The sequence below is a fragment of the Colletotrichum fioriniae genome, assembly GCF_027942845.1.
Source record: "Colletotrichum fioriniae strain IMI 355084 chromosome Unknown scaffold_14, whole genome shotgun sequence".
In the NCBI taxonomy this organism is placed as follows: Eukaryota; Fungi; Ascomycota; class Sordariomycetes; order Glomerellales; family Glomerellaceae; genus Colletotrichum; species Colletotrichum fioriniae.
In genome coordinates, this window is record NW_027076850.1 from 1,416,552 (window position 1) to 1,444,295 (window position 27,744).

Sequence of the window (27,744 nt, forward strand, 5' to 3'; positions counted from 1 at the left end):
CATGAAAGTCAAAAGTTTGAAAGTCAAAAGAGCTTGGAAATCTTTCCTCACTGTTGTCTGTTCAACAAGAGTATTATGGAGTCGCGACAGGAAGGACGCAGGAGACTGTCGTCCAGAGAAGCAAGAGATGACATTGGACAACGATTTTGAGGCCTAAAACCTCAAAGTAACTCGCGATATCAGTTACGTCTCTTCCAAGACATACCTGATATACTCCATGTCGGCTCAACGTTTATGGTATAAATTCTTCTTCATTGAGGGTCGAGGATGGCAAGCAATGGCTGCGCTGCGCGGGCTCGCGCATCTCGTATAATCCATACCCTGCTTGCGTTCAGGTTTGACTTCGAGTTACCACGGAAAGTCATCGTCAACCTAAAGATCCCAATGCCGGACTGAACACTGCAATTATCAAGTAAGCGCTTGAGCGGTCAGGCATGACCATTATGTCTGTCAAGCTATTGATGCTACTTTTGCAGTCCTTTTGACCTGCTGAGCTGCACCACCTATAGAATGGCATGTCGTACTGGCATGCTACCAAGACGGTTATCAAGGGTATTGTCTTGAATGATAGCTGTCCTTTGATGGAGGGCGTAGAATCTATTCCTTGATTCAGTGTTCTATTGATTCAAGCATTCGGACACACGTGGTTGTAATGGATCAAATGAAGACCGGCAATTTCTTAGACTGACTGTATAATCCTTTCAGTAGCAACGTCTCGAGTGCAATTTTCAAGGCAAAGACTTTGTCGCGTCTTATTTGAGTTGGCATATGTCACCATGAACCGGTGGCACGGAGCTCTAATTTAGCATGACAGCTCTTCTTCGTCTTTGCTTGAAGCTTGAAATGTGGCGCTAGAAGTTCGGTGTGCGTCATCACGGCCAGCTCGGGATGAGGGATGAGAAATCGTAATGAGGCCAATTCTCATCAACGAAGCCCATAGTTTCAATTGAAAGCACTTGAGGCTCTTATTATCTTATTAAGAATTACACAAAACTCAAGAATTTGTTCTAACATCCTAACAAGCGGCAATAAGATCCGACGAACGTGGAGTGAAGTCGCCGGTGACAAACAAAGCACGTGACGTCATCGTGGCGCATCCCATATTTTCAGAGCTCCTCAGCCACGAATGCCCCGCGATTATTCATTCGCATCACGAATTCCTGCCCCTCACCGGACACAACGCAGTCAACTCTTTGCAACACCAAAGCCGCCACAGAAAGACTGGCGCGCTCGCATTGTTAAACCGACCTCTGTTCGAAAGCTCCACGACTCGATTCCCGCGCCGTCATGAAGCAGCGTTTCTCCTCCATTGACGTCAAAGTCATCGCCCACGAGCTCCAAGAGAGCCTGACTACCTTGCGGCTGGCCAACGTCTACGACCTCTCCTCCAAGATCCTGCTCCTCAAGTTCGCCAAGCCCGATAACAAGAAGCAGCTTATCATCGATTCTGGCTTCCGATGCCACCTTACAGACTTTACCCGCACGACCGCTGCGGCGCCCTCGGCTTTTGTGGCGCGGTTGCGCAAGTTTCTGAAGACGAGGCGGTTGACGTCTGTCAATCAGGTTGGAACGGACAGAATTCTGGAGTTTCAGTTTAGCGATGGCCAGTATCGTCTCTTCCTCGAGTTCTTTGCTGTACGTAGCTTACTTTGCCTACCTGCACCAAGAATCCACCACTGACTTTGTCCTCTGCGCAGAGCGGAAACGTCATCTTGACCGACGCCGACCTCAAGATCCTCACACTCCTGCGCAACGTCCCCGAAGGAGAGGGCCAGGAACCTCAGCGAATTGGGCTGAACTACTCACTAGATAACCGCCAGAACTTCAACGGCGTTCCCGATCTTACGAAGGAGAGAGTACGAGCAGCGCTGGAGTTGTCAGTCAAGAAGAGCGCGACAGCTGTCTCTGCAGGGAAGAAGATCAAGACGAAGCCTGGTGACGAGTTGAGGAGGAGCTTGGCGACGACGATCACCGAACTACCGCCTATTCTCGTCGACCACGCATTCCAGATTACCAAGTTTGATGGCACCAAGAAACCTGCCGAGATTCTCGAAGACGAATCACTACTGGACGCGCTCTTGAAGGCGTTGACTGAGGCCCGAAGTATTGTGGAAGTTGCTACCAGTTCTGCCACGGCCAAGGGCTACATTTTTGCAAAGTACCGATCGAAACCGGACGGCGCGCCAGCAGCGGAAGGAGACGAGGCGAAGAGATCGGATCTTCTCTACGACGATTTCCACCCGTTTTTGCCGAATAAGTTTGCAAACGACCCGACTGTCAAGGTTATCGAATTTGATGGCTACAACAAGACTGTCGACGAGTTCTTCTCGTCTTTGGAGGGCCAGAAGCTGGAGTCAAGGTTGACCGAACGAGAGGCCGCGGCCAGGAGGAAGCTTAACGCAGCGCGAAATGACCAGGAGAAGCGGATCGAGGGTCTCCGAGAGGCGAAATCTCTCAACGTCCAAAAGGCTACCGCAATCGAGGCAAACGTCGAACGTGTGCAGGAGGCGATGGACGCCGTCAATGGACTGCTCCAGCAGGGCATGGATTGGGTTGACATCAGCAAGCTCATTGAACGCGAACAGAAGCGTCGCAACCCTGTGGCTGAGATCATCAAACTGCCGCTTAAACTTGCGGATAACACGATTACCTTGTTGTTGGGAGAGGAGGAAGAAATCGAAGACGACGAGTCCAACTACGAGACTGACTCTGATGCATCCGACAGCGACGAGGACGAGACCAGCAACAAGCAAAAGACCTCAAAGCATCTGGAAATCGACGTTGATATCACCCTGACGCCATGGGCAAACTCCAGAGGATATCACGAGCAGAAGAGAAGCGCCGCTAAAAAGGAGGAGAAGACGGTCCTACAGTCTCAGATTGCGTTGAAGAACGCCGAGCAGAAGATCCAGGCAGAGCTGAAAAAGGGCCTCAAGACGGAGAAGGCTGTCCTCGCGCCGATCCGCAAGCAGATCTGGTTCGAGAAGTTTACCTGGTTTGTCTCGTCTGATGGATACCTGGTGTTGGCAGGCAAGGATGCGCAGCAGAACGAGATGTTGTACAAGCGCTATCTCCGCAAGGGCGACGTCTACGTTCACGCAGATATGCACGGCGCCGCGACCGTCATCATCAAAAACACTCCCAGCGATCCTGGTGCGCCGATCCCCCCTTCGACGCTGGCGCAGGCAGGCACAATGGCCGTGTGCAGCTCGAGTGCGTGGGATTTCAAGGCAGGCATGGGCGCATGGTGGGTGAACGCCGACCAGGTTTCCAAGTCTGCTCCTACCGGAGAGTACCTTCCAACGGGAAGCTTCATGGTCCGGGGTCAGAAGAACTTCCTTCCCCCAGCCCAGCTTCTGCTCGGTCTTGGCATCATGTTCAAGATCAGCGAAGAGAGCAAGGCCAGACATGTGAAGCACCGGCTGTATGAGACCGCAGATGTTCCCGCTTCGGCCGCTGATAGCGCGGCACCGGAGACTGCGACTGATGCCGCTCAAGCCGACGACGACGTCCCGGATGATGCTTCTGACATTGGCTCCGAGGACGATCAGGAGGATGAGAAGCCGCGCGACAACCCTCTGCAGAATCTTGGACAGAGTGGACAGGATGACTCAGAGGAGCAGCTTGCATCTGAAGAGTCCCCTGCCGAGGAGTTGTCCAAACTCAGGATCGAAGAGGACAAGCCTGCGGAGCAGTCGGCGGAGGACGGAGCCGAGTCAGCAGAGAAAGAGGATGAGGAGGAAGAGGAAGAAGAAGGAGACGACGACGAAGAAGAGAGCGACAAGGCAGCTACAGCACAAACATCAACCCCCGCAGAGCCGTCCGGTGCACCAAGCACCGCGACGACCGAGAAGCAACAACCAGCTAAACGGGGCCGACGCAACAAAGCCAAGAAGATTGCAGCCAAATACAAGGACCAAGACGAAGAGGACAGGGCAGCAGCCGAAGCCCTCTACGGCTCCGCGCGCGGCAAGCAACGAGCCGAGGCCGAGGCGCAGAGCAAGGCGGACCGAGAGGCTCAGCTGGCCTACCAAAAGGAACGTCGCCGCGCGCAGCACGAGAAGCAGCAAAAGGAGACTGCGGAGCACGAGGAGATTCGCAGGCTGATGAACGAGGAAGGCGTCGAGGTCTTGGACTCGGATGAGCTGAGCAAGATGACGCTGCTTGATTCGCTCGTTGGCTGGCCTCTCCCCGGCGACGAGATTCTCGAGGCGATACCTGTCTGTGCGCCGTGGACCGCTATGGGCAAGTTCAAGTATAAGGCCAAGCTCCAGCCTGGCGCGGTGAAGAAGGGCAAGGCGGTGAAGGAGGTGTTTGAGAGGTGGAAGAGCGATTCGTCCAAGAAGGGCGCGCTCGACGAGCGGGCGCAGGACAAGGAGAAGATGTGGCCGAGAGAGGTGGAGCTTATGAAGGCGCTCAAGGCGGAGGAGAGTATCAATGTCGTGCCGGTTGGTAAGGTACGGGTTATGATGTCTGGTGGGAGCGGGGGTCCGGGGCCAAGGGGCAGCAGGGCAAGGGGGGCGTGGTGGGAGGATCAAAGAAGAAGTAGAGGCTGATGAGTCTTGAGGCTGGTTGTGAGGATGTAGGTCTAGGCATGCATTATATCTATGTAGAGGGAGTACCTCATGTCTCTGGAGGGAACTTGAGAACACCAATTGCATCCATCACCCGCGCTTCTTCTAGTCATTCCCGTCTATCGATAAAACTCACCCATCCACCACCCCCCATTATCATGAACCTACTTCTTCCCCTCGCAATTCTAAAAGCCCTCAAGACATCTAGCTTCTGATGCTCCGAAGTCCACTCAAACACCCTCTCCCCGCACCGGTCAGCACGCACCTCTTCCTCCGTAGCCCAGACGAAATCCTCGTGCTCCTCGGGATCAATCTCAACCGCCGCCTCCCCCGCCCCAGTAGTCTCAACTTCCACGAGGTAAGTATACTTTCTCCACGCATCCCGTCCCTTGAAGAACTTGTGCGAATCCGTCACCGCCCCAACACCCGCAGTCGTCCCTTCCTCCTTCTTCTCCCCCTCCTCCACCGTAATCCCGACATCGTCAGACGGTCGTCCAACCTCAATAATCCCCACACCGCCCCTCGATAGACCCCACGCCTGGTCCCCGGCAACAGCTTCCGCTTTCTCACCGGCCCCGGCACCCTCCCATTGATAACACCCTACGAGAGCCACGAACTTTGTCGCGCGGAGAGCAGTTTCCTCCCAGAGTTCGCGGGCGGCGGAGGCGAGGGAGTTTGAGTCGAGAGATTCTGCTGCGCCGCCGGGGAGTTCCCATTTGTGGGGAGGGCAGATTCTTTGGCGGAGCGTTGGAGGAGGAGGATTTTGGGGATGGTTTGGGAAGAGGAGGAGGGGGACGTGGTGGTGGAAGGGGAGAGGACTGCGGCGCCTACGCAGAGGCGGTGAGTGTGGAAGACTTCTTGGGAGGGCGAGGACGAAGATGGTGATGGGTTGTTGTTGTAGGGGTGGAAGCGGAGGGTGTAGGGGAGGAGGGAGGGGGATGTTGCGTAGTTTAGAGGTGGTGTTGGCGCTGCGGGAGGCATTTTCGGTATGATGAGATTCGATGGTAGAGTTTCTTGGAGTTTGATTTTGGATTCAGAGGGTGCCGACGAAGAGACGAAGGGATGAGGCTCCGATGATGGTGACTTTGTAGGTTGTAGGTGCCTGGATGGCGTGTCGTGAATTTCGGGTGCCTAGTTGTAGTGGTGCGGGTGCCTGGTGGTTGGAATGTCAGACGGATGGAAGGGCGAAGTGCAGGTGCACTGGTGTTGGGGCGCCGTTCCGAGGACGGAGGCGGTGGCGCGCGGGGGTTGAGTCACTTTGCCGATGTGGGGCGCGGATTCGGCGCCGGCGGCCGGGTGTTAGGTAACTAGCCGGATTCCGTAAGAGGTTCTTACAAGACACTGAGAGTGTATCACACTCGTGGAGGTTCTTGTGATGCTCCAGGCGGCGGTGAGAAGAGTTTAATATGTATAGGACTTCGTAACTAATAAACAGATGCTTTCTAGCAATGTCTCTGGTTGAAGGGCACTTGGCGTATGATTTGACCCATGTTCTCGACCTATTCCAGGGATACATTTAACCTCGACTCGTCAACACCCGATTCCTTAAGATCCGAGACTTTCTAGAGGCCGTTTTCATTCTGGTTATGCTCCTCCCTGTTGTCCTTGTACTCCTCATCGTCATCGTCGTCATAGTCATCATCGTCATCGTCCTCTTCGCTACCGTCCTCTTCGCTACTGTCCTCGTCGTCATCGTTCTCTTCGCTATCGTCCTCTTCGTCGTCGCTATCATCATCATCTTCATCATCCTCACCATTCTCATCTTCGTCATCGCTCTCATCACCATCGCTCTCGTCGCTCTCGTCGCTCTCATAACCCTCCAAATCCACCCCGACCCCCCACATCACCTTCGACCGCCTTGACACCCACCGCACTACAATGGTCAACAACCCAACGCCCATCCCCATGAGCGCCAACCCTTGATACGCCACGGGTACATACTCCCAAACCACCAACTCCACCACTGTATCCCAAGCAGCCATAACACACAGATACGTCGTCGCCCGACGCAACACGCTCCAACCCCAGAAACGAAGGCAATACCACAGCCTCTTGAAGCACTCATACTTCCCGCCCTGGGGTGCTATTTGGGCATCGAGCTTAGTCCGTGAAATGGATTCCTCAAACGCGCCATTGACTTCGCGGAGAACGAGCAGTAGGGAAGCATAATGGCCCCACGTCATTTGAAACTCTCCATCCTCGTTGAAAGGAGTCGCCGAGGCTGAATCGTACGTGGAAGAGGAGTCCTGTACAGGCGCCCATGGGGCGAGACAGACAACCGCACTGATCCCCAAAGAGACAACCTCCCACATAGCAATCCACTCCCTCCTCGGAGTCCGTCGTCTCCTCTCGCGGAAGAAGTGAACCGACAGAATGAACCACAACACCACCGCATCAATCCAAATCACAGGCTCTACCCATACCAACGCCGCGATCACTTTATCCACGACATGACTGTGCGCATATGCGAAGATTGAGAAAAAGGCAAAGATCCAGGGATGAGGCGTGATACTTGCAATCGTCACCAAGATTGCCGTGGTGAGGAAGACGTTGCTCATGAAGGGTTTGATGAAGATGTAGGTGATATTGTGGAGGATGAAATCGTCTAAGAAGCCGCGGATGGAGTTTTTCGCGCGTCGAGGAACGAGGTCGGGGAGGGATTGGAAGTAGGTAAATACGCCTCCCAGTTTGCCGGACCCGTTGGATCCCTCCATTACGTCGGTTTTCTTCGTTGGTTTTGTTTAGTGTCTGGGGAATGTTTGCGACGGGGTTGAGGCAGACCTACGGTCAGACAATACTGTTAGTGGTTCCTTGCGATTTGATGTTAATATACAACCAGATGACACTGTTGCCGAGTTCTTCTCCTTGGAGATGGTGTTTTCGATGGTGTATAAATCACAGCTGAGAACAAAATTCACGGGAAACCTGACTTGAGTTGTAGCATTGGCACTTTCCATCTCCGAAATCAAGGCCAGAAATGCGAGGCACCGTGTCGGACTAGGACCATCGGAATGACCAACACGTCAACGGAGATACCTAAAGCATTTCGCACTTCGAAGGCCAGTCTTGCTACGGAGTTTTCTCCCGGCTTCGGAGATCGCGAGAAATAGGGCTATTATAAGCATTGACATCGGAGGAGGAAAAGCGGTAGCCAATCCATCTCTGGCAGATTAACGCAGACCAAGCAATGACGCTGTATTGATGAGTTGGCTCCTATACTTCTCAGGGACTGTAGAAACTATCAGTGCATCTGGTAGATACAACCTGTCAGGGCGTCAATCTCAATTAACGACGAGGATCGGTCCAGAAACTTAACAATGGGACTCGTGAGGACGTCTGTAAAGTCACATGAGCCACCTGGACCGCCCCCAAAGGTTCTAGAACTTTGATATCAAGGTGCTTGCACGATTGTTGCGGAGACGAATCTTCATGATGAGAATCAACCGGAGTTTAGAACCACAACTGCACGCGTACGTATGAAATTGCGGTTCCTAAAGCAATTACAGAGAGTAGGAGAAAGATCCCTCAGCCATACGGAACCTCTAACATCCTGCTCTACTTCTAACCAAGTAGCCGCTAGGGCAACGCTATACGCACAAGCTGCCGCCGTTGGTACTACAATGCGTTCTTACGTCTGTGCAGTAACGTCTAGGCGATTACTTTTAAGCGGGTAGAATTTCAGACTCAGCGTATGTAGAGCCCCTTCCACTTCCACCCCAAAGCCATGGGGTCTATGCCGTCTGCATCATACTCGATGATAAATGCGGTCAACCGCTGCCACGTCAATCCGGCATCGCACGATACCAGGCCTAGACAGGCAATGGAACTAATTATCCCCCGATCAACAAACGCCCCAATACAGAGACAAAGAATTCGCGACTCGTCCATCAGCTCCTCTTTCTTCACTCCGTAGGTTTCTCGTGCAACGTCTTCCAGTTCCGTGACATAAGACATACGGACAAATGTCTTCGTGAGGTCCTGGCCGGTGTTCTCTAACGACTCCCCCCTGGAGGTGAATGTGTCTATCCCAGACATGAACCACAAATTTCTGAGCCCGAAGGTCCATCCTGTTCCGAGAATGAACGTAATGGTACCTTCATCTCGTTCCTTCATCAATCTCTGGATTCGTTTCTTCGTCATGAATAACCATTCAACTGTGCATCTATCTTCATATAGAAGTGAAAGACGCACAGAGGGTATGAACGATGTCTTGTAGCTCGCCATCGGAATGTTGAATGCACTCCATGGCTTTGCCCTGTCAACCTGGGCTCCGGAGGGGATGCGCCATCACAGCCACGTCCAGCTTTGCACCCCAGCGCGTCTTTGAAGCTGACTTGATGTTTCTGTGGATTCCCACAGCAAAGCGGATGAAAGCTCGCAGTTGTCTCCAATCTTGAGCCCGAAAAACATAACAAACTCCCCGGATTGCCCACGATTATAATGAGCTTGGCATCCTTGGTAGGCGCGAAATGCGTCCGATTCGAAAGAGAGCTCTCGCCTGACATAGCTTGCTGAGTATGGGATTGCATCTGGCATGTGTAGTAACTCATCCCATATACATCCGTTAAAAGGGCACACTTGGTCTGGCAGACCTTCAATGTAGCTCTCCCCATCGATGCCATTTTCCAGAAGGGCAAAGTAGTCAGTGAAATACAATCGCCTTGCTGATAACGCTGCCTCTTGACAGGTCCAAGCCCTTGAGTTCCACCTTGAGTGCTGTATCTGTTTCTCAACCCATCCATCGCTCGGCATCCGTTTGATACTGTACGATCCGACGTGGAAAACTTCGAAGCCTCTACGGGATGTCGTGCTGATACCAGGTAATCCATATTCTGGGCCTTGACCTGCTGCAGCAACTATCGTGACGCACGACCGGGCATATATTAGATTCATGTTCCGAATCTGGTAGTGAGCGTCTTTCGAATGGGGCTGGGGAATACAATAGCGATCGACCCAAAGATACCGGAAGCCCAGGGAAATCGTAACGATCTTAGCGTCTCCGATGACTCGAGGGAGTGATGTGGGCAGTCTGCCATTCGGCTTCAGGCCTTCGCTTTGCCCAGAACCCCAGACATAACTTAGAGTAACGTATTCGACTGCATCAAAACACCCCGATTCTGCAACGCAATTCTCGAGGCTGACAATTCTGTCCGTGAGACAGTCGATGACACTCCACCCGGGGAGGTTTCGTTCAAACAATTCTTTCCAGTCTTGATTTCTCTGCGGCTTGAGATGGTGTGGGCAAGTTCTTCGCGCCACGGCAGACTTTAAGGAGGACAGGTTTGCTGAGATTTCTGGCCCTCGGTGCCCCGGCTGTGTTAGCTCAAACCTAGGAGCTAGCTTTGAATGACGCAGTACAAAGGCAACTGAATGAATCGGCCCCTTGTTTGCGATTTGTTGCGATAAGTCTGGTCTATATATTTTGAGGTGTGGGAGTTCGTTGCTGCTGTTGACGGCGTTGTCGTTGCATCGGTCATGGAACGTGTGGGGTATGCAATAGACAAGATACGTGTGCGGTCTTGCGTATGCAGTGTAGCTGAGAGTCTCGCAGCAGCTACAACTAGAGTTGCTCTTGATGTGGTCGACCGAAATGCCGGCCAGGACGATTTTGTCAGAAAAATCGAGAAATAAGAGCGCAAAGGGAGCACCCGGGGCATCTGGGTTGAGAAAGTGGTGGTCGACTTCGGTTGACCTTTTACCAACCACTTCTTGAGCATCTTTGAAGAAGCCAGCGAAATCGATGGATGCGCATGCTGAGCAGATCTTGTCTTCCATCCTGGAGAGGAGATGGCGCCTTCAACATAGCTGTCGTGAGGAATCCATGCTATCGAGTCCTAAATAGACGATGTTATGAAGGCTGGCGCTGGGCAATTGCTGCCCGAAGGAGCGACCATCACGGATAGAGTGAGGCTGTTGCATTGCTGCCTTGGCCAAGCACCAATGATGGCGCAGATGAATCTTAAGCGAAGTCGTCATGTGCCTGTGGCTTCTAGTGACTCTCCATCCATCATATCATGTCGCGAATATTCTCCTTGGAACGGAGTACTAGAAGCACGTTTACCTTTCGAAAATTTATCAGCGAGTATTGTTCGCCCTAAAAGTAGTCGAACAGCCATTCATTGTCTGACGGCTCATCGTCGAAAAGAGGTCCCTAGGCGCGATTTAAAGGAAGCAAGCCAGATCCGAATGCGAACGAGAACTTGTTTGCCCAAGATCCAACCAACGAATCGAGGGACTAGAGAAGAATGGCCATTGTCGCTTCGCAAACCTGCATCGATGCAACCTTCCCCACCCCGCCCATCCTCCGTCGAGTCCGTCCGCAAGTCAACCAGGGCGGCGGCTCGAGAGCCAGTCTAGGCCCCTGCAGCAGCGTGCTCGATCTGGGATGGGCCGCGGGCGGGACAGGCAACCTTGTCACCTTGTTCGTTGTTGCGGCGCAGAGATTTCGTACCGACCAGGTAATTGGAGCTGAACGATCTATCCGTACTGTCAAGTTGCAGCTCCAGGGAAGGCTATAGATTACTTGCCGTCTTGGCGAGGGGTCGAGCCTCTCCGTACCCACTGTGGGGGAAAGAAAAGAAGAAGGAAAAAGGCCTGGGTTGAGAACGATATTGAGGGCAAGCCACAAAGAGCAGGCCAGACCAACGGGCCCTTGACGGATCACATTCAGACCTGTCCACCCTACTTTGATGTATTGGCAAAGTCAGGTAGTTGACGCATGGGTGGCCTGAGCTGTCATTCCCTCCGTCATTCCGTCAGATAAAGCTCCAACGTGCTGTACTTTGGAGTTTCGCCAAGCTCCTGTTTGTGCGCCACGGCCGAGCGTTGGCTGATGGTGAATGACCAGTGCCTCGTACAACTGCAGCCGCAAGTTGCCTCCTTGTTCGTCGCATGATACAAGTTCAGGCTGAATCTGCGCTTTTAAAGATCGGTCCATTTCCCAAAATCCTCGTCAACTTCTTGATGCTCGAGTGGCGCAGAGGCGACAACTGAAGAGTCCAACAACGTTCGAACAAGCTCTGATTGGAACCGACCGAGACTGAAGCATCGAAGCATCGAAACGAAAGGCGGTGGCCGTTTTTGACTGCGTACATCGTCCAATGACCGCAATGACGGGGCTTTCGACAGCAGATGAGCGGACAAGCGAGATGCTGTTGACATCTGGTGGAACCGCTAGAACACCGTCTCTAGAAGGGCTCCAAGACAAAGAAGACAAGGCTCATGCCTCTATGGGCATCGGATCTGAGACACTTTCTGCGAGCAGACACGAGCTGCCAGCTGCTATTGCGACGCGAGAGGATGATGGCATCCCTGGTCAGGCATGGACCTCAAAAAAGCAATATGTGGCGCCCGACGGTCAACTCGTGCTCCCGCAACACGAGGAACGAAACTCGGGGCTCTCTTCTCAACTTGCAGAAAACACAACAGAACCCGCCGTTGCGCATTCAAATCAGCAACGATTGATCGACTCAATGACGGACGCGACAGCATCGGCGCCAGCGAAGAAGGAGAAGCCGCCCAGGCTCGATCGGCTACCCGACGACCCCGCGGCGGCCAAGACAGACACTAGCGAACCCGTGGGAAGGACTCAAGCAGCACCCGATTTTGTATCCGCCAACCGCAACGCATATGAGGCGAACCAACACCTGCCTCACGATGCATTTCCTGCGCTGCGGTCGCCTTTGACGCATCCCAATGGCGTCCCGATTTTCCCAGATCTGTCGGCCGAGCAAGAGGTCACGGAATCGTCGGAAGCCGCAACGCAAGCCGAAAGCTCCATCGTGGCAGACAGTGACGACATGGCCTCGATTTTTGACGGCACAGAGTCGGATGGCGGATACGGAAGCGACAGTGCGACAAATGCCAGTACGTCCGTCACGTCATCAGTTCGAGATTACATGTACGAGAATGGGCGACGCTATCACCGCTTCCGAGAAGGACTGTACAACTTTCCCAACGACGAGGTGGAGCAGGAGCGTGAAGACATGAAGCATGCCATGGTGAAGCTGTTGTGCAATCAGAAGCTGCACTTTGCACCCATTGGCGAGTGGCCGCAGCAAATCTTGGATATCGGGACGGGGACAGGCGCGTGGGCCATTGAGAGTAAGTTGGGAGACTCTGATTTTGGCACAGTTGGTGGAGAGTTCGTGATGCTAACGACAATGTAGTGGGTGACCAGTTTGAGAGTGCAACAGTGCTGGGAGTCGATCTCAGCCCCATTCAACCGGACTGGGTACCGCCAAATGTCAAGTTTGAAGTTGATGATGTAGAAAGCTCGTGGTTGTATCCGAGGAATCATTTTGATTATATCCATTCTCGACACACGGTCATGGCCATCAAGAACTGGAGGAACCTATTCCACAGGGCATATGAGTAAGTCGTACATTCACGACTTGTCAAAGATAGGCCTAACACGTTGATAGGCACCTGAAGCCTGGCGGCTGGATCGAATTGCAAGAGATCCATCACTTCCCGTCATCAGCATACAACGCCATGCCGCCCTCACACCCGGTGGCTCAGTATTGGAGTTTCGTGACCCAGGGACTCACGAGCCTCGGCATCGACTTTAATGCTGCCGCAGGCGATCGGCTGTCTAATATGATGCGCGAGGCCGGGTTCGTCAACGTGACGGAGAAGATTTTCCACGTGCCGCTTGGTACATGGCCGCGGAACAGGGTGCTCAAGACAGTAGGCATGTACTGGAGGACGATTCTTCTCGACGGACTGCAGGCGATTGCTCTCGGCCCACTGACCAGAGGGTTGCTGTGGACACCAGAGCAGATTGAAATGTTCCTCGTCAGCGTGCGGCGAGCGTATCACGATAATGCGGCCTTGATGTACATGCCATTGAGGATCATGTATGCGCAGAAGCCGGCGTACGGGGATTTCCCTAGGTATTCGTAGTGCACTGAGGAAGAGCTCCTAGGTATCAGTCCTAAGGCGGGCTTTGCCTCGAGAGATAGGGTTTGTGGCTCCGTGGAGGGCCATTAGCGTTCAGTATTGAGCGGGTGTCTGTTCTGAACTTCTGCAAGCGGAATGGGTTTGTGCGACTTTGTCGAGTTTGGTGATGGGTAGGTTCGGCACGGTCGGTATTACGGACGTATCATGTATGGGTTTCTGCTTGGCGGGGGATGTGAAGAGTGATGAGACGGTCGGCTAGAGGGTGCACATGGATAGCCGCATCGTGGCCTGGTCTTGGCGACAAGAGGCGAGATTGCGAGAGGAGCATAGTTTTCGTGATGAGGTGACATGGGCGAGCGCTAGACAACGAGCTTCTGCGGTGTCTGATGGAAGAGGAATAGGATCAAGTAATGTGGTGCAAGCCGTGGCTTGGGAAGAGGAGAAAGGAGGGCGGAAGGCGGGCGGCATTGGTTGACGGAGCACGTTGCCGTTGCATTGCAATAAGACGACCAGGGATTTCAGGACGCCATTTCCCAGGTCCGGAACGGCGGGTACCCTCTCTCGTGCTTTTTTTGGCGGGGGGATGGATGGAACTTGCATGGAAGCCGTCAATGGTTCAGTTCTTAGGTTCCTTTCGAAAGAAAAAACAGAGAGAGACATGTCCGTACCTTAGCGAGGGCAAGAACCACTTAATTCCCGCCGCAGTTGCAGGTCGAGACTCCACCTGACGGTAAGCCTCAAGGTATTGAACAAGTCCATTGGTCAATGGTTGGTCAGGTCCTTCCACGTTGTTGACGGGATGGAAAGACCGGGTTGTGATGGTGCTGTGCCGCACCTTCCCAACACTGACAACCTAACTCGTCAAGCCCAATTGGCAAGTGCGCAGGGCAGTCACGCTTGCCCAGTCACCGGTGTCTTGGAAACCGCCCGTGGGAAGGTGCCTGCCGCCTGTGTGGTAACGAGGCGGGGGATACCTGAGGTACCTCAAGGCTCAAGGTAGGTGGAAGGGAAGGGACAGCCCGTTGCGGTGCACCCACACTGCAGGCAGCGAGTGACTGGCAACTGCACTCGTCTGCACCTTCCATGCTTTCCCCTCTTTGCCTTCCTCCCCCGACTCATACAAACCCAGGTGTCACTCACTGGTCAGTCTGCCTGGCTGCCACGCTGCCACCTGCCACAAGACGCCGGACGGGAGGATTGCCTTCCCTCCCTTTCCTATCCAGGAAACATCCCACACATCCCAGGCCGGCCGCCGCCTGCCATCGATCAACCAGAAACTTGACATCTGACCACGGCAACAATGCGAGGAAATGTGACCAGTCTCTTTCTTAGGTTGTTTCTTCCTGTCACGTCTATCCCGAACCCACGCCGGTCAATTGACGAACAGGTTCCCAAACCAACGGCACTGCAGAATTCCCCATCCAACGGCGGGCGGGATTCGTCAACGAATTGATACGACGCTGCCACCGGTCAAACTACCTCATCTTACCTCACAGTTCTGACATAGTGTAGAAGGGGACCTAAGGTACTCAACGGCAACCACCCCTTTTGTCTGCCCTGTCCCATTTGGTTCCAATTTACCCGTTCGACTCCCGGCCGAGCCCCTGTCTGTCTCGCTGATCCCACTTCTCAGTCATCCATCAGTTCCAGCACGGCTTCGGTCCCGGTCGACTTTCAACTCTGAACAGAAAGCCCCTCATGTTGTTGTCGGCGATGCCATTCCAGGACTGCTTCGCCATGGAAGCTTACGAGCTTAACAGCCATGCAGCTTAGCTTGGGGGAGCTTGGGACCCTGAGCGATCGTCGATGGCTCCGCGCCGGCGCATGGCCTTCGTCCGAACAGACTCTTCTAGCCGCCAGCCACTCCCAAGCTTAAAAAGCCCGACGAGTCGAGGACAAGGAGAGACTTGAACGCAAAAGGCACGCAACGCAGACGGCAATCCCAGCCCATGGCGTCGGATCCCAAAGCATGGACCGCCGCTAGCTAATGAGGTGTCGTCGCAATACTGAGCGATTCAGCGCCCATCCCAGTTCCTGTTCCGTCCAAGGCCCACGCTCGGTGAACCAAGAGTTCCATCCTCGCTGTTTCGTTCCATTCGTGTCTGGCTCTCTTAGTCTCTACCTCCCGTCAGTACCGTATCTCTGCCTCTGCCTATCTAGTACTCTGGGTCCCTACCTTACCTACCCAGTACCCATCGTCCAATGCCGTCCGTCGTATTAAACTGGGATGTATCCCTCCTTGCCGTCCCCTTGGGTCCTCCTGGTGTTTTGATGAGAGTTTTCGATTGTTCTCCCCCAAACTTCTCGGCGCTCACAAACTCATCGTCGCAAACTCACTGCAAACTTGTTTACCAGACAAACCATTCAGACCTCAATTTCCCGTGTCTGCATTTCACACTCATTGGCGAACTTGGTATAAAACCGTCACCGTTTCTTTTGCATGCCAGCTGGCCCTGATTTGTGTCAGTCGAGTCCGAGTCCGTGTCCTCGGGTCCCTCTGTGTCACAATCGTTCCGAGCGTCGCCGCAACCCTGTCTGTCACCTCTCTCAGCGAATCTGTCGCCCAGCCCATTTCAGAAGATTGTGGGAATCGACTACCTTGTAGTTTTGAGGCATTTGGAAGGTGTGTACAGGTTTCTTTCTACCATCTTCTTTCCCTCATATCGAATGCATCTCCAAAGTAGCCTCCCGAATAGTCCTTTGCCCCCATATCTTGTTGCCCCGCAGCTTCATCGTCTGGCGCATTCCTTCACCATGTACCTGCCTTAGCCCAATCTAGCTCAATCTCAAGCTCGAGCGTAGATGGCTAATGAAGGCGGAGTATGCGATCATCGATGCTAGTGCTCCTGTATCTCAAGCGGGTGAACCGCCCCCTTTCCTGGCGCGTGCGATTCCCTTCATCCATGCTAACTGGAAAAGCACAAAGTCCTCTCGACATCCGCATACCATCAACATCTTTGTTCTGACTGCCATCGCAAAGATGAACAAATTCAAGTTTAGCAACTGGCTGGGTACCAGCCCGTCACCCACCGCCGCAGAGGTTGAGCATAAGAAGCAGAACCGACGATCATTCACCCCATTCATCACTCGTTCTGCCGCCAAACCCAGAGACGATGTCCCCAATGGAGCGCCGATTTTAAAGCCCGCGCCTGTCGCCTCCGAGAAGCCTGCCTATACGCCGTCGAGACTAACTGAGCTTGCGAAGAAGATTGCGTCCGAGACAGAGAAGTTGGAGAGGTATATGCAAGAGAACAACCTGCCAATGCCCACCTTGGATCCCAATGGCCCCGGCGATTTCCCCAAACTTCCCGACGACATTCAAAAGAGCCGTATGGAGATTATCTTTGCAACAAGAGAGCTCGAAGCATTGGCTCACGGCCCAAGAGAGGACGTTCGGTGGAAGACGTGGAGTGTGAGTAGCGAAGTCGGGAAAATGGTAAAGATCGCAAGCTGATTAGTTGGCAGTTTCAAGACAGTTTGAGTCTTCAGCTTGTCAACCATTTTGGCATCGGTAAGCCCAAGACTGTAGAGCTAGGAGGTTCTTCTACCGCACTCGAGACTGACACTTCCTAGCCAAGCTTGTACCCATCGATGGCACCATCACACTGGCAGAGCTTCAGACCAAGACGACACTGGATCCCGTCAACCTTGCCCGTGTACTGCGCCATGTCATGACAAATCGTATCTTCTGCGAACCATCCCATGGAGTGATCGCGCACACTGCGGCATCACGCCTCCTGGCCGAAGACCAAGCCCTTCAGGATTGGGTGGGCTACAACCTCGAGGACAACTTCCCGGCGTCCGCGCACGTTCTGCAGGCTCTCAAGGCGTACCCGGAAGCCACCTCCCTCACACGAACCGGCTTCAACTTTGCATTCAACACCGTAGACAAGGAACCAATGTTTGTCACCTTTGGCAAGGACCCTCCTCGCGCCAAGCGATTTGGCGGTGCCATGCTCAGCTTGACGGGCGGAGAGGGCTACGAGGTCAGGCATCTCGTCGACTCGTACGATTTCGAAGAGATTGACGCCAGGGGAGGAACCATGGTCGACATTGGCGGCAGCCATGGATTTGTGTCGATTGACCTGGCCAAGAAGTGGAAGAATATGAAGTTTGTAGTGCAGGACCTTCCCAAGACTGTGGAGTCGGCGCCAAGCCCGTTGTCCGACGACGCTCAGGTTGCAGAGCGCGTTCAGCTCATGGCGCACGACTTTTTCAAGGAGCAGACCTTTAAGGATGCCGATGGTGAGTTCTTTGTCTTAATCTTTTCCCAGGATTCTGTTGTGGGGCGCCCCCCCCGGGACTAATTGAACCGCACAAACAGTCTACTTCTTCCGCTGGATCATGCACAACTACTCGACGCCCTACGCCATTTCCATCCTCAAGAACCTCGTTCCCGCACTGACACCCGGCGCCAGGGTAGTCATCAAGGACCACTGCCTCCGCGAGGCCGGACAAGAGACGCCCTGGGACGAGCGTATCATCCGCAGCATGGACATGGTGATGTTGGCGGTGCTCAACGCGCAGGAGCGCAACGAGGACGAGTACCGCGAGCTCTTCAGGGCCGCGGACGAGCGGTTCGTGTTCAAGGGCGTGATGAGGCCTCCAGGCTGCAGGATGAGCATCATTGAAGCGGTGTGGGATCCTGAGGCGGAGAGCGAGGGCGAGGGCGAAGGTGCAAGGATTGAAGCGGATGCCCAGACGGACGCAGGGTCTGCTGATTCTGCTGTTGTCGTGGAGGTGAAGTGATTGCGATTGCGATGCGATGCAGTGTATGTGTATACACCTACCTTACCTTTGCCCGGATGCGCGGGCCTCCCCTCCTGTGTGCGATACCCAGTTCGTTTGTTAGATTATTTGTTTAGATTCCTGTTTCTGTCACAGAGATCCCCGATATGATAGATCTCGGGGATCTAATTATAATACCTGCACAAACAAACAAAAAAGCAATATGCGTGGTCTTTGTCTACAAAGTAGTGTTTGTGTTGTATTGTTTGTCGAGGGACCGGACGATCGAACCCCACATCGTGGGGCAGCTTCCATCCATTCCGTTGGAATGCAGAGCCCCTGCCACAATGAGGTACATGAGTTGTTTGTTGCGCTTTCTTTGTCATCAGTCAGCGTTGGCCTGCTGGCGAAATGGCATCGCGTCACATTTCGGCTTCTCTCTTAGTCATACTGTGAAGATTGTAGGTTCGATCCCTACGTAGGTCGCAAGAAGTTCATTTTTGCATTTTTCGGTGATCTATTGTGAGATTGGTTCTCAATAGACGACAGCGGTTTGGGCACGTTAATTCTGGTTTTGGTGTTCTCCAATTCAAGGTCTGGGTGAACTCCGATCTTTTGAACTCAAAATTGAAATGGAATGAAACTCAAGTCCCCAAAGTACCCTAGACCACCCACCGCTACTACCTTATTTATGCCTTCCAATACTTCTCCAACATCTCCCTCGCAGTCAAAGGCTTAATCTCGGGGAACAGCTCATTCAACGATCCCTTGCCGCCCTCGACTTTTCCCAACCCAGTCGCCATCCACTGCTCAAAAATCGACAAGAACCACTGTAGCCTCTCCTTGGGAAACTGCGCATACGACGCCTTGTGGCCGGGTAACTCTGAAATCTCGGACCTCTTGAGCTTCTCCACGTCATCGTAGACCACATTGAACTTTTCGCCCTTGACTTCTTCCGCAAGCTTGACGAACTTGTTAAAGGTGAGTTCATCGCCCACGATGCGGAGTTCGTGGTCCGCGGGCCAGGAGGGGAGATCCAGCGCCGCGACGACGTAGCGCGCCACGTCAAAGGTGTATGTGAACGTCACGGGAGTGTTTCCGTCGCCTGGGATCGCGGCGGCGGCGTGGGCGATGTCGAGGACGATTGTGCTGTGCGGGTGGTGGGATTTGAGGGTCGGGGGAGCAAAGTATTCTAAGAAAGTGCCGTTGTGGACGGCGGCGTATTCGAGGTTGGTCTGGGAGAGGGTTTGGAGAGAGGTGAAGTAGTGTTCCAGTGGTGGGAGGAGAGCGACGCCGCTGTGGTGGTGAAGTGTTAGTTGGGGGCTTTGTAGTAGAGGCTATACAGGAGAGTACATACTCTTCGGGGTACCGCATCGCAAACGAGCTGGGAATGAAACGCTTCGTCGCGGACGAGAGGTCGGCCGCCTTGATGAGGTTCAGCTGCGACGTCGCGAGGGACGTGGCGGTGATGCCGAACGCGCTGATGATGGTGTGGATATCGTGTTCTTCGAGGAACGTCTTGAGGGCGTCAATTTTTGAGTAGTCTACCTCGAACGTCGGGGCCAGGGGAGTTTCCTCTGGACTGGGGGCCTTGCGGGAGAGAATGAAGGCTTGATGTTTTGTCTGGGTGGCTAACACTTCGATGAGGGTGCGGCCTACGGCGCCTGTACCGCCTGCGATTGCGACATTGACCATTGTTGCGATGTTGGTAAGTGTCGAGATGGGGAATGGGCTTGAAGAGCTGTCGTGTGATCTTTGGGGAACTTGGTGATGTTGGGACTTATATCCCGAGAGAGTGCCTCGATCTTCATCCCGGTGACACTGTCATGGCATGATTCTGAATATGTAAAACAGCGGTCTGCTCACGGTGTTAACGGACGTAAAGTACGCTTAACGTAGTCTGCTGACATTGTCCCAGAAAACTATCGGTTATAGGCCGTGTACAACATCCCGATGGTGATTTGACTCCATTTTCTCGGCGGCCGCGGACAGCTTTGGATGCATGGCACTCTCGCGAGCGGCGATGAATGGGCGCAGGTTTGTGCTCCGGTTGGGTTCTTGCTACGAGCCGAGCCCGGGCCCGGTCAGACGGAAATGTGGAGTTTTCTGCTTCGCCGAAAACCTGCCTATTCTGGATGCGGGCGGACACGATGTGGATGGGCTTGAGAGAGCCCGTCTTTTCTGACTGCCCGTAGTGTTTTGGAGATGAGCGAGGCGCATGGTCGAAGGAATGACGATGATGCAGTTTTGGAGTTTTGTAAAATATCGGAAGGCTTCGAGGACGGAAAAATGCTCCAGGCAATTGTGACTGGACTTGCCTTCCTAAAGGCCTTTGGGAAGGAAACGCCAGTAAGGGAATGTAACTCACCTCGAGCGTCTTCCTTTCCCTTCCTGCTTTGGTTTGATTCCCTGAATCTGAGACCTGGATTTCTTTCTTGGTCTCGGCCAGCACAGTATGCAAGGTGATTAATGTCATGTAGCGGAGACGAAGAGCAATTGGCGTGAGGCGCCTTTCTCACACCTGCTCTGGTTCCCCTACTCTTCGCAATTACTTCCATTGGAGCTTGGTCTCTTCCAGAGCTGGTTTGAGGATAACAAATCCTCGCTTCTTCCCTCGGATCAGCTATGATGACTGCTACGCCGGATCCGAGCTGCTTCCACATGTCTACGTTCCGGGGAGATGTAGACCAAGGAGCTCCCAAGCGATAAGGAAGCACTGGAGACAGCAATTTCATTACATAAGTATGGTCACAGTCACAAGCATATGGTTCCTCATGGTGAAACGTAATGGTTCTTTTCTCTGATATAAAGGCAGGCCCCCAGAACCAGAACCTGACCCTCACCGGCCAGGCTCCGGCTCCAAGAGCCCGCAAACAAGCAAACAGCCCCCTTTCCCTCCCCCATCCCTCCCTCCTCCTCTCCTCCGCAGACACCTCCCCGACGATACCTAGCTAGCTTGAACAGCTGCTAGGCATCGCCGGTGGTGGTGTCTGCAGGGAATAGGCCGAGGCCCAGGACAGCAAGGCCATGGCGGTGGCGGCGGTGGTGTTGTGATGAAGCCTCTTAAAGGCGCTCCTTGACGGCGGTGGCGGCAATCTCCCAGAAGATTCTCTCCATCTGACCGCCCTCGGTCAAGTCCTCCGGATCGAGGATCTCCTCGAGATCGAAGGGCTCGAGAAGGTAGGGACCGTAGTCCTTGTCCGAGTCGCGATGAAAGATGATCCGAACCGAGAGAATCGCCTTATCATCCTCATCGTTGGTTCCATCCGGCTCCTGGGCAACGAGCATCTCATCCGGCTTGGTCTCGTACACCTTGTGCGCCTCGAGACGGAAGGTATCCTCGACCATGTCCTCGGCGTTCTCACGGTCGTAGTCGACAAAGACGCGGTTGGTGTCGACGTTATAGTTGACGACGTAGTGGTTGCTGTCGCCCTTCCACTCAGTCTCGAGGCCGCGAAAGATCACGGTGATCTGGTCAATGTTGGGGTACTTCAGCTGGCTCACGTCGATGCTGGCGACGGGCTTCTTGTTGAGGAAGTTGTGGTAGAGCAGAGGATACTCGTGCTCATCAGTCCATGCGGAGAAGTCTTCCATGACGATGCGCACCATCTTGAGCTGTGAGTTGATCTCGTCTCCAAGGTTGGGATTGATGAAGCCGGGATAGAAGGCGGGGCCGGGAATGTCGGTCTTATAGCCAAGAGAAACCTCGTCGGTACGAGGATTGATGTAAACACAATCGACGCCAGGCAGAAGGAAAGCCGCCTCGGCAAACTCATAATCCTGCATATCGACTGGGTCAATGAGATCAGAGTGGTAGACGATTGGATCATTCGGATGCTTGTCGATACGAATGTACGCCTGGAGAAAGGCATGGAAGGACTCCTTGTTGACGAAGGCAAAGGCAGGGTAGCCAGGGCGGCGCGCATTGGCGTCTGCATTCGGACCGATACCAACAAGCTGGCCAGAAGACTCGGCGACCATCTCCTAGATGACCGAACGGACTGCAAGCGGAAGGCGATGGAGACTGGTAGCGCTGGGGGTGGTGTCAGACGGGATGTCGGCAGCCAAGGGGGAAGATGTGATCTCAATGACGGCGTCGGAGGCGTTGTCGGCGATTGCAACGTTGGAGGAGCTGTCAACCGAAGGGGAAGACATAATCTCGATGACCGCATCAGGAGAGTCGCCGGCGATAGCAATGTCGGAGGAGTTGGCAACGGAGGGAGAAGACACAACCGAGACGACAGCATCGACAAGGTTGTTGGCGGTAGCTGAGTCGGACAAGTTGCCAGTCGACGGAGAGGAATTGATCTCGATGTAGGCGTCAGAACGGTTGTCGGTGATGTCGATGTCGGAAGAGTTGCCAACTGAGGGAGAAGGCATGTTCGAGATGACCGTATTTGCAAGGCTGTCTAGGGTGGCGATGTTGGACGAGATCTCAACGGCGGGGGAAGACATGGTATTCATGACCGCGTCAGATTGCTCATTGGCAGCGACCACGTTCGACGACTCGTCAACCGAGGAAGAGGACATGGTATTAATGACGATGTCGGAGGGGCTATTGGCGGTGACGATGTTAGATGAGTGACCAGCCGCAGTGGAAGACACGGTTTCCACGACGGTGTCGGTAGGCTTGTCAGCGGCGACAGCGTTAGTCAAGTTGTCGACTGAGATAGAGGACATGACGACGTCGGTAGGCTTGTCGGCAGCGGCAACGTTGGACGAGTTGTCAAGCGAGGGAGAAGACATGGCCTCTTTGACGATGTCGGGGGGATTGTTGGTAGGAGGATCGTTGGACGCAAGGGAAGTTTGCTGAGCCATCGTCGATTGTTTGGTAGATTCTGATGATGAAAGCTCTTCGTGTCCCTGAAGTGTAGGATGGAAGAGATTTTTTTGGAAAGAAGGGAGCCAAGTGGCAACCCAGGAGTAGATTTAGATAGATATTCCGAGGGATGTCACATGATCAATGGGCTTGCTTAGTCGTGATGGCCTCCCGTCTGGTGTTGAGAAAGGTTCTTTAAAGCGGGAACTATCATCGTGAGTTTGGGTGGGCAGCTTTGTTATGAGGTGCTCTCGCCCGTGATGTGGCGGTTGCTTGCTGATGAGGTTTTCAGGTGGGATGGCTCCTCGTCCGGCGTTCAGACGATCACTTTCAGACGGATTCTTACCTTCAGACGAGAAGGTGTTCGGACAAGTGAGATTCGGTGCTGCTCTTGGCTGTGGATGAGTAGAGTTGTCCTCGAATCAATCTCGTCCTTGTTCTTACAATAGCTTCGTCTGAAAGCAGCTTCAGTCCAGGTCCATACCTGATATGAAGTTATCAGCACTGGATCACGCATTCATCTCGGCAAATTTTCTTCCAAAGGCCTGCTAGATTCTTGTGAACTCGACAAAGGACCTCAAAAGACAGACTTGGGAGGGAGCATTATTTTAATGAGGTAAAGCACTGACAAAGGAACGCGAACATTTCAAGGAGAGTTCAAAGTCTTTTGAACCTTTTGGTATTTCTCGTCCTTTGTAAACATCTCCCTTCTCTGCCATTTCTCTTATGGTCTCATAGATTGGTAGTCGATCCAAGTGGAATTGGGAGTCAACGGTTGCATAACACTGGTGGGAGGAGCAATGACAAGAATGCACAATGAGAGAGCTTGATAGAAGGCGTGTTGCTACATCTCAATGAGCAAACATGACGGATTTCTCTTCGTCCCCGAATCAAATGGAGGGTCCGACAAGATATTCAAAGACATATGTCAACCGAAGGAGAAGCTGCAAGCTCGCGTCGGCTTGAAAACTGACCATGCTGAAGACAGTTGCTGAAACAATGTAGAGTCCACTTTGACTGGGATAAGAACATACCTTTGCAATTAGGTTGAGAGACGGCGTGATGGTTGCGTGGTGAAGTGGAGCGAGAGTAGGAGCGTAGAGGTATTTGGCCTCCTTTATGTAGAGAGCTTCGAACTCGGCTCTGAAGCCTTGAGATACCGGGCAGTTGAATAGAAACTGAATCCTCTCAGTTTAGCCATGAAATATAAAGTCAAGGCCATTCGCGCCGAGATCTCACAACGAGTGGGAGGAGTTGCTGGAGGAGGAGGCGACCCTAAGGGGTTCGTTTTGAGGGAAATCCGGGTCATCGTACAAACATCTCTCTGCAGCATCTACGTAGCCACGAAGTCACAAACAATGCCAGAGTATCCATACCGGAATCGATTGAATCGAAAGGAGAAATGTTTCGTGTGGCGCCGGCCTTCAATAGTAGCAATGCGAAGGCTTATCTACTGAAATACTGGCTCTGAAAGTCCCCTGCATACACATGCGTGTTGTTTCCCAACAGACCGGAGGTGTCCGAGACGGCAAGCCCAACACCAATCACCCCTAACTTTCGCCCAGGCGCATCGAGATGTATTCCACAGCAATCTTCCAAGCCAGGTGCATCGGTTGAAATCCATCGACGGGGAACTAGGCGTCAGTGACCCAATCGAGATTGCTGTCGCGAAAGATGTCGATTCGGATACCAAAACTCTCATTCGGGTCGACCCTGAAGTGACCGTCAGGATACGATCGTTCGGCCGTATGCCTCCGAAATACTCGCTGGATAGACTTGTATCGCGACGCCAATAAAGCTCGTTGATTGGCAATACGTAGCGAAAATGAACTCCAATGCCACGCATCGACCATGCTGTCAGACCATGGTGCGTGATTACTGGTATTGGAACGCAAAGCAGAGAAACCAGGTGGATGACCTCGAGACATGGGAATTGAAGACTGGGAAGTGGAATGGGGCCCGCTGAGCTGCAAAGAGTGAAAGGGCTGTAAGAGGAGAGACTTTCCCCCTCTATCAAGTCTCCGGTTAAATATCCGCTGCAGGAAGCAGGTGTCGTGTAGACGCACTTTTCGAAGTCGCTCTTTGATATAGCCGGGAAAGGTTGGGTATATAATCAAGTCCCCCAAGCCGTCAACTTTCTCAAGCCATTGAGGGCTGGTGAGCGCGAATCGGTAACCCCCTAGCCTGTCAACGATCGTACCGAGAATGAGGGTGTCAACATCAGGATTGAGGTAGACATGGTCTTTGATAAGCCAATCAAAGGAGGTTGTGTTATGAGGCATGCCAGTAGACTCGCTGATCAGCCGAATGTACATGCCCAAGAAGACCTTGCGGCTTTCTCGATGAACGGCGGACATGACGGGCAAGCGACTTCTTCGAGCAAGCCAGTCTGCCTTGGGGTTTACGACCACGAGCCGGTCTTCGAGGGTCTCGCGCCATACCATGCGTCTGATCTCCTTTGGCAAACAATTGAAAATTGTGAATTCGACAACTTCGGCCATGGTAATACGCTTTGGTTATCTTGTGCTGTGGTGCGTGATGATATGGCGATGAAACAAACGATAATACGAGTGGCCTGGTATGTTGGGGAGAAGAATAGCAATGACAGATGATGGCGGCTAGAACCATGAAGCAGAAGATGAGCACTAAGGTACTTCGTTTTCTCATCGCTCTTGCCCAACCTTCAATAAGAGATGTCTGCCTGCCTTTCCTGAAAAGATACTACCTTCTAATATCCGCGCAGTTATCCATCGCCGCTTCCTCGGATGCGAATAGCCACTTGCCGTGCGGGTCATCGGCACTACCAAGACACTTGTCCTCCGTAATGCCCTTTCCAACATGACATCACTTTACATGAATGGCCAACAGAGTGATGAAGATGAACGTAACTGAAGATCAAATGAGTTCTAGTTGGAGAGATTCGAATATCTAACGATGCCTTGGCCCCAGTCCAATTGCGCGCCTGCAAAACCTGAAGCGCTCCCAGTGATCCATAACCTGTTCCCCATCATTCGCAAATCGCCCGCGAGGCTTACTCCAAATTTCCATATTCCCCGGATATCTCAACTCCAAAATCCAATGAACTCCTTTGCCTGTGCCGAGCAACCGCTCACGATTCATTTCAAGCACCTCCATCGCGTCTCAGCTTGGGACCAACGATGACCCTTACGCCCTGCTTTCTCTTCTTCTGCCGGGGCTTCGATACACCCCCACCAACCAACTCTTCAGCATTGTCTCCATTCTCGTCGTCGTAGTTCTTGCGTTTCTGGGAAGCTTTTGCCTCCTTGGCCTCCTCAATGCTCTCCTTCTTACTCTCCAGGGCTTTGCGAGCACGCTTCTCCATGAAGCCGTTAGGGTCGATTTTGGCCTTCTCACTTGGCCAGTTGTATCTTCGTTGGATGCTAGTTTCCGGGATAGAGTGCTCAACAAGGAACTCCTTCTCGAAACAGACACCAGCCTCTTTTTTCTTGTTCAATCGGCGAAGCAAGGCTTTCGAATCCCACAGTCTCTGCGTGTTGTGGTTCCAGTCTGCGCTAGTGGTCTCGAATAACAGGATCGTAATGTTAGAAAATCCTCGGTCCTCATATGCGACAGCGAATTCCACAGCTTTTGCACGACTGTTGGTAGCTGAGAGGAAGGGACTCGGTTCACGACAGTTCCCGCGTAGATGCTTTCGCAAGTGAATGTGGAGGAAGATTGGGTCGCTTCCCCGTCCCAGACGAGACTTGATGCCCTGGTGAGGTTGCCCACCATGAATTGTTCGGTAAAGTTGCTCCGGGCGCTCATCTCCACCCACGGTCGAGACTTTTTGTGTAATTGAAAGTAAGGCGGTGCCATTCACGCAGCCAGTGTTGCGAGATTGCTGGATGATGTCTAGATATCCGGGAAATTGGTTTCTGAGAACTGAAACGTAGTCAGGAAGAACTCGGAGAACCCAAGGAATGTTGTGAGTCGTGTTTTTCGTAAGCCAGGCTTTGACGTTGCTAGAGTCGTTGTCAGCAATCTTCTCACTTGTGAGCTTGTATCGCGCCACCACAAGCTCTTTGCTTGGGACTGAAGCCATTATTGAGGATTGCGATAGCTTCTTGTAGCTCACAAAGCCGGGATTTGAGAGAATGATTGAAAATTTTGAACGATATGTAGTAGTGAAAATCCTGTGTAAAAGAGTGCGGCAAAGATGAAGTTCGGTAAGTGTATCAAGATATAATCATGAAAAGTCGCGATACTACTGTGGCGTTCTTCTCCGGTGAGGTTGAAGTTGGAAAATTGAGGAAGATTATGAGCCAAGAGAACTCATGGAGATATTTTATAGAGCTTCGAGTGAGTTCTGAGTCTGACTGCAGAGGAAGGAAGCGAGGGGCCGAGGGGATAAGAAGAAGGAGTTTACCTCGCGAGGTGCTCTTTCCCCTCCAGAATGGGGAATTTTTTTCTTTTAAGAAATCAATCCTCATCTTTTCCTGGAGGAAGGACCATATGTGACGGTGGTGCTTGCCTGGTGGTTTCGTACAGATGTTCTGCATCTAAAATGCTAACTCATACAAACCACTACACCAACTCTACATCAACCAATTTGTGGTTTTATCATGAAAGCCAAGACGCTCTATCCATGAAAAGATATTTCCTGAATTGAATTCACTGCCGCGGTGCTCACGAGTGATTAAAACTCTCCGGGCATAGCTACCTTCGTCACCATGGCCATAGGGACACAAAACGTGTCCGGAG

General features: G+C 52.9%; 9 protein-coding genes and 1 non-coding gene across 10 annotated transcripts; 5 read left to right on the top strand and 5 right to left on the bottom strand.

Moving 5' to 3' along the window:
* Nucleotides 1-1,287: 1,287 nt before the first annotated feature.
* Nucleotides 1,288-4,549, top strand: N0V96_010492 (uncharacterized protein; the record flags this gene model as incomplete). Its single annotated transcript, XM_065758969.1, has 3 exons — nucleotides 1,288-1,635; nucleotides 1,698-4,457; nucleotides 4,484-4,549. The coding sequence occupies 3 exons, from the start codon at nucleotides 1,288-1,290 to the stop codon at nucleotides 4,547-4,549; spliced, it is 3,174 nt and encodes a 1,057-aa protein (XP_065612492.1).
* A 1,587-nt stretch (nucleotides 4,550-6,136) lies between these two features.
* N0V96_010493 (uncharacterized protein) lies at nucleotides 6,137-7,288 on the bottom strand (the record flags this gene model as incomplete). Its single annotated transcript, XM_065758970.1, has 1 exon — nucleotides 6,137-7,288. One exon carries the CDS (start codon nucleotides 7,286-7,288, stop codon nucleotides 6,137-6,139), a length of 1,152 nt encoding a protein of 383 aa, XP_065612493.1.
* Nucleotides 7,289-11,683: 4,395 nt separating this feature from the next.
* N0V96_010494 (uncharacterized protein) lies at nucleotides 11,684-12,742 on the top strand (the record flags this gene model as incomplete). Its single annotated transcript, XM_065758971.1, has 1 exon — nucleotides 11,684-12,742. One exon carries the CDS (start codon nucleotides 11,684-11,686, stop codon nucleotides 12,740-12,742), a length of 1,059 nt encoding a protein of 352 aa, XP_065612494.1.
* A 161-nt stretch (nucleotides 12,743-12,903) lies between these two features.
* On the top strand, nucleotides 12,904-13,478 carry N0V96_010495 (uncharacterized protein; the record flags this gene model as incomplete). Its single annotated transcript, XM_053197932.2, has 2 exons — nucleotides 12,904-12,947; nucleotides 12,998-13,478. 2 exons carry the CDS (start codon nucleotides 12,904-12,906, stop codon nucleotides 13,476-13,478), a joined length of 525 nt encoding a protein of 174 aa, XP_053044577.2.
* A 2,977-nt stretch (nucleotides 13,479-16,455) lies between these two features.
* On the top strand, nucleotides 16,456-18,224 carry CMT1 (Alpha-1,3-mannosyltransferase cmt1; the record flags this gene model as incomplete). Its single annotated transcript, XM_065758972.1, has 4 exons — nucleotides 16,456-16,887; nucleotides 16,941-16,986; nucleotides 17,049-17,720; nucleotides 17,800-18,224. 4 exons carry the CDS (start codon nucleotides 16,456-16,458, stop codon nucleotides 18,222-18,224), a joined length of 1,575 nt encoding a protein of 524 aa, XP_065612495.1.
* Nucleotides 18,225-18,600: 376 nt separating this feature from the next.
* Nucleotides 18,601-18,689, top strand: N0V96_010497. The gene has a single exon. It is a non-coding gene; the product is annotated as a tRNA-Arg (tRNA).
* Nucleotides 18,690-18,892: 203 nt separating this feature from the next.
* Nucleotides 18,893-19,898, bottom strand: N0V96_010498 (uncharacterized protein; the record flags this gene model as incomplete). The annotated part of the gene is made up of 2 exons (XM_053197934.1): nucleotides 18,893-19,499; nucleotides 19,561-19,898. 2 exons carry the CDS (start codon nucleotides 19,896-19,898, stop codon nucleotides 18,893-18,895), a joined length of 945 nt encoding a protein of 314 aa, XP_053044579.1.
* Nucleotides 19,899-21,266: 1,368 nt separating this feature from the next.
* N0V96_010499 (uncharacterized protein) lies at nucleotides 21,267-22,184 on the bottom strand (the record flags this gene model as incomplete). The annotated part of the gene is made up of 1 exon (XM_053197935.1): nucleotides 21,267-22,184. One exon carries the CDS (start codon nucleotides 22,182-22,184, stop codon nucleotides 21,267-21,269), a length of 918 nt encoding a protein of 305 aa, XP_053044580.1.
* A 3-nt stretch (nucleotides 22,185-22,187) lies between these two features.
* On the bottom strand, nucleotides 22,188-23,021 carry N0V96_010500 (uncharacterized protein; the record flags this gene model as incomplete). The annotated part of the gene is made up of 1 exon (XM_053197936.2): nucleotides 22,188-23,021. One exon carries the CDS (start codon nucleotides 23,019-23,021, stop codon nucleotides 22,188-22,190), a length of 834 nt encoding a protein of 277 aa, XP_053044581.1.
* Nucleotides 23,022-26,143: 3,122 nt separating this feature from the next.
* Nucleotides 26,144-27,085, bottom strand: N0V96_010501 (uncharacterized protein; the record flags this gene model as incomplete). Its single annotated transcript, XM_053197937.1, has 1 exon — nucleotides 26,144-27,085. The coding sequence occupies one exon, from the start codon at nucleotides 27,083-27,085 to the stop codon at nucleotides 26,144-26,146; it is 942 nt and encodes a 313-aa protein (XP_053044582.1).
* Nucleotides 27,086-27,744: the final 659 nt, after the last annotated feature.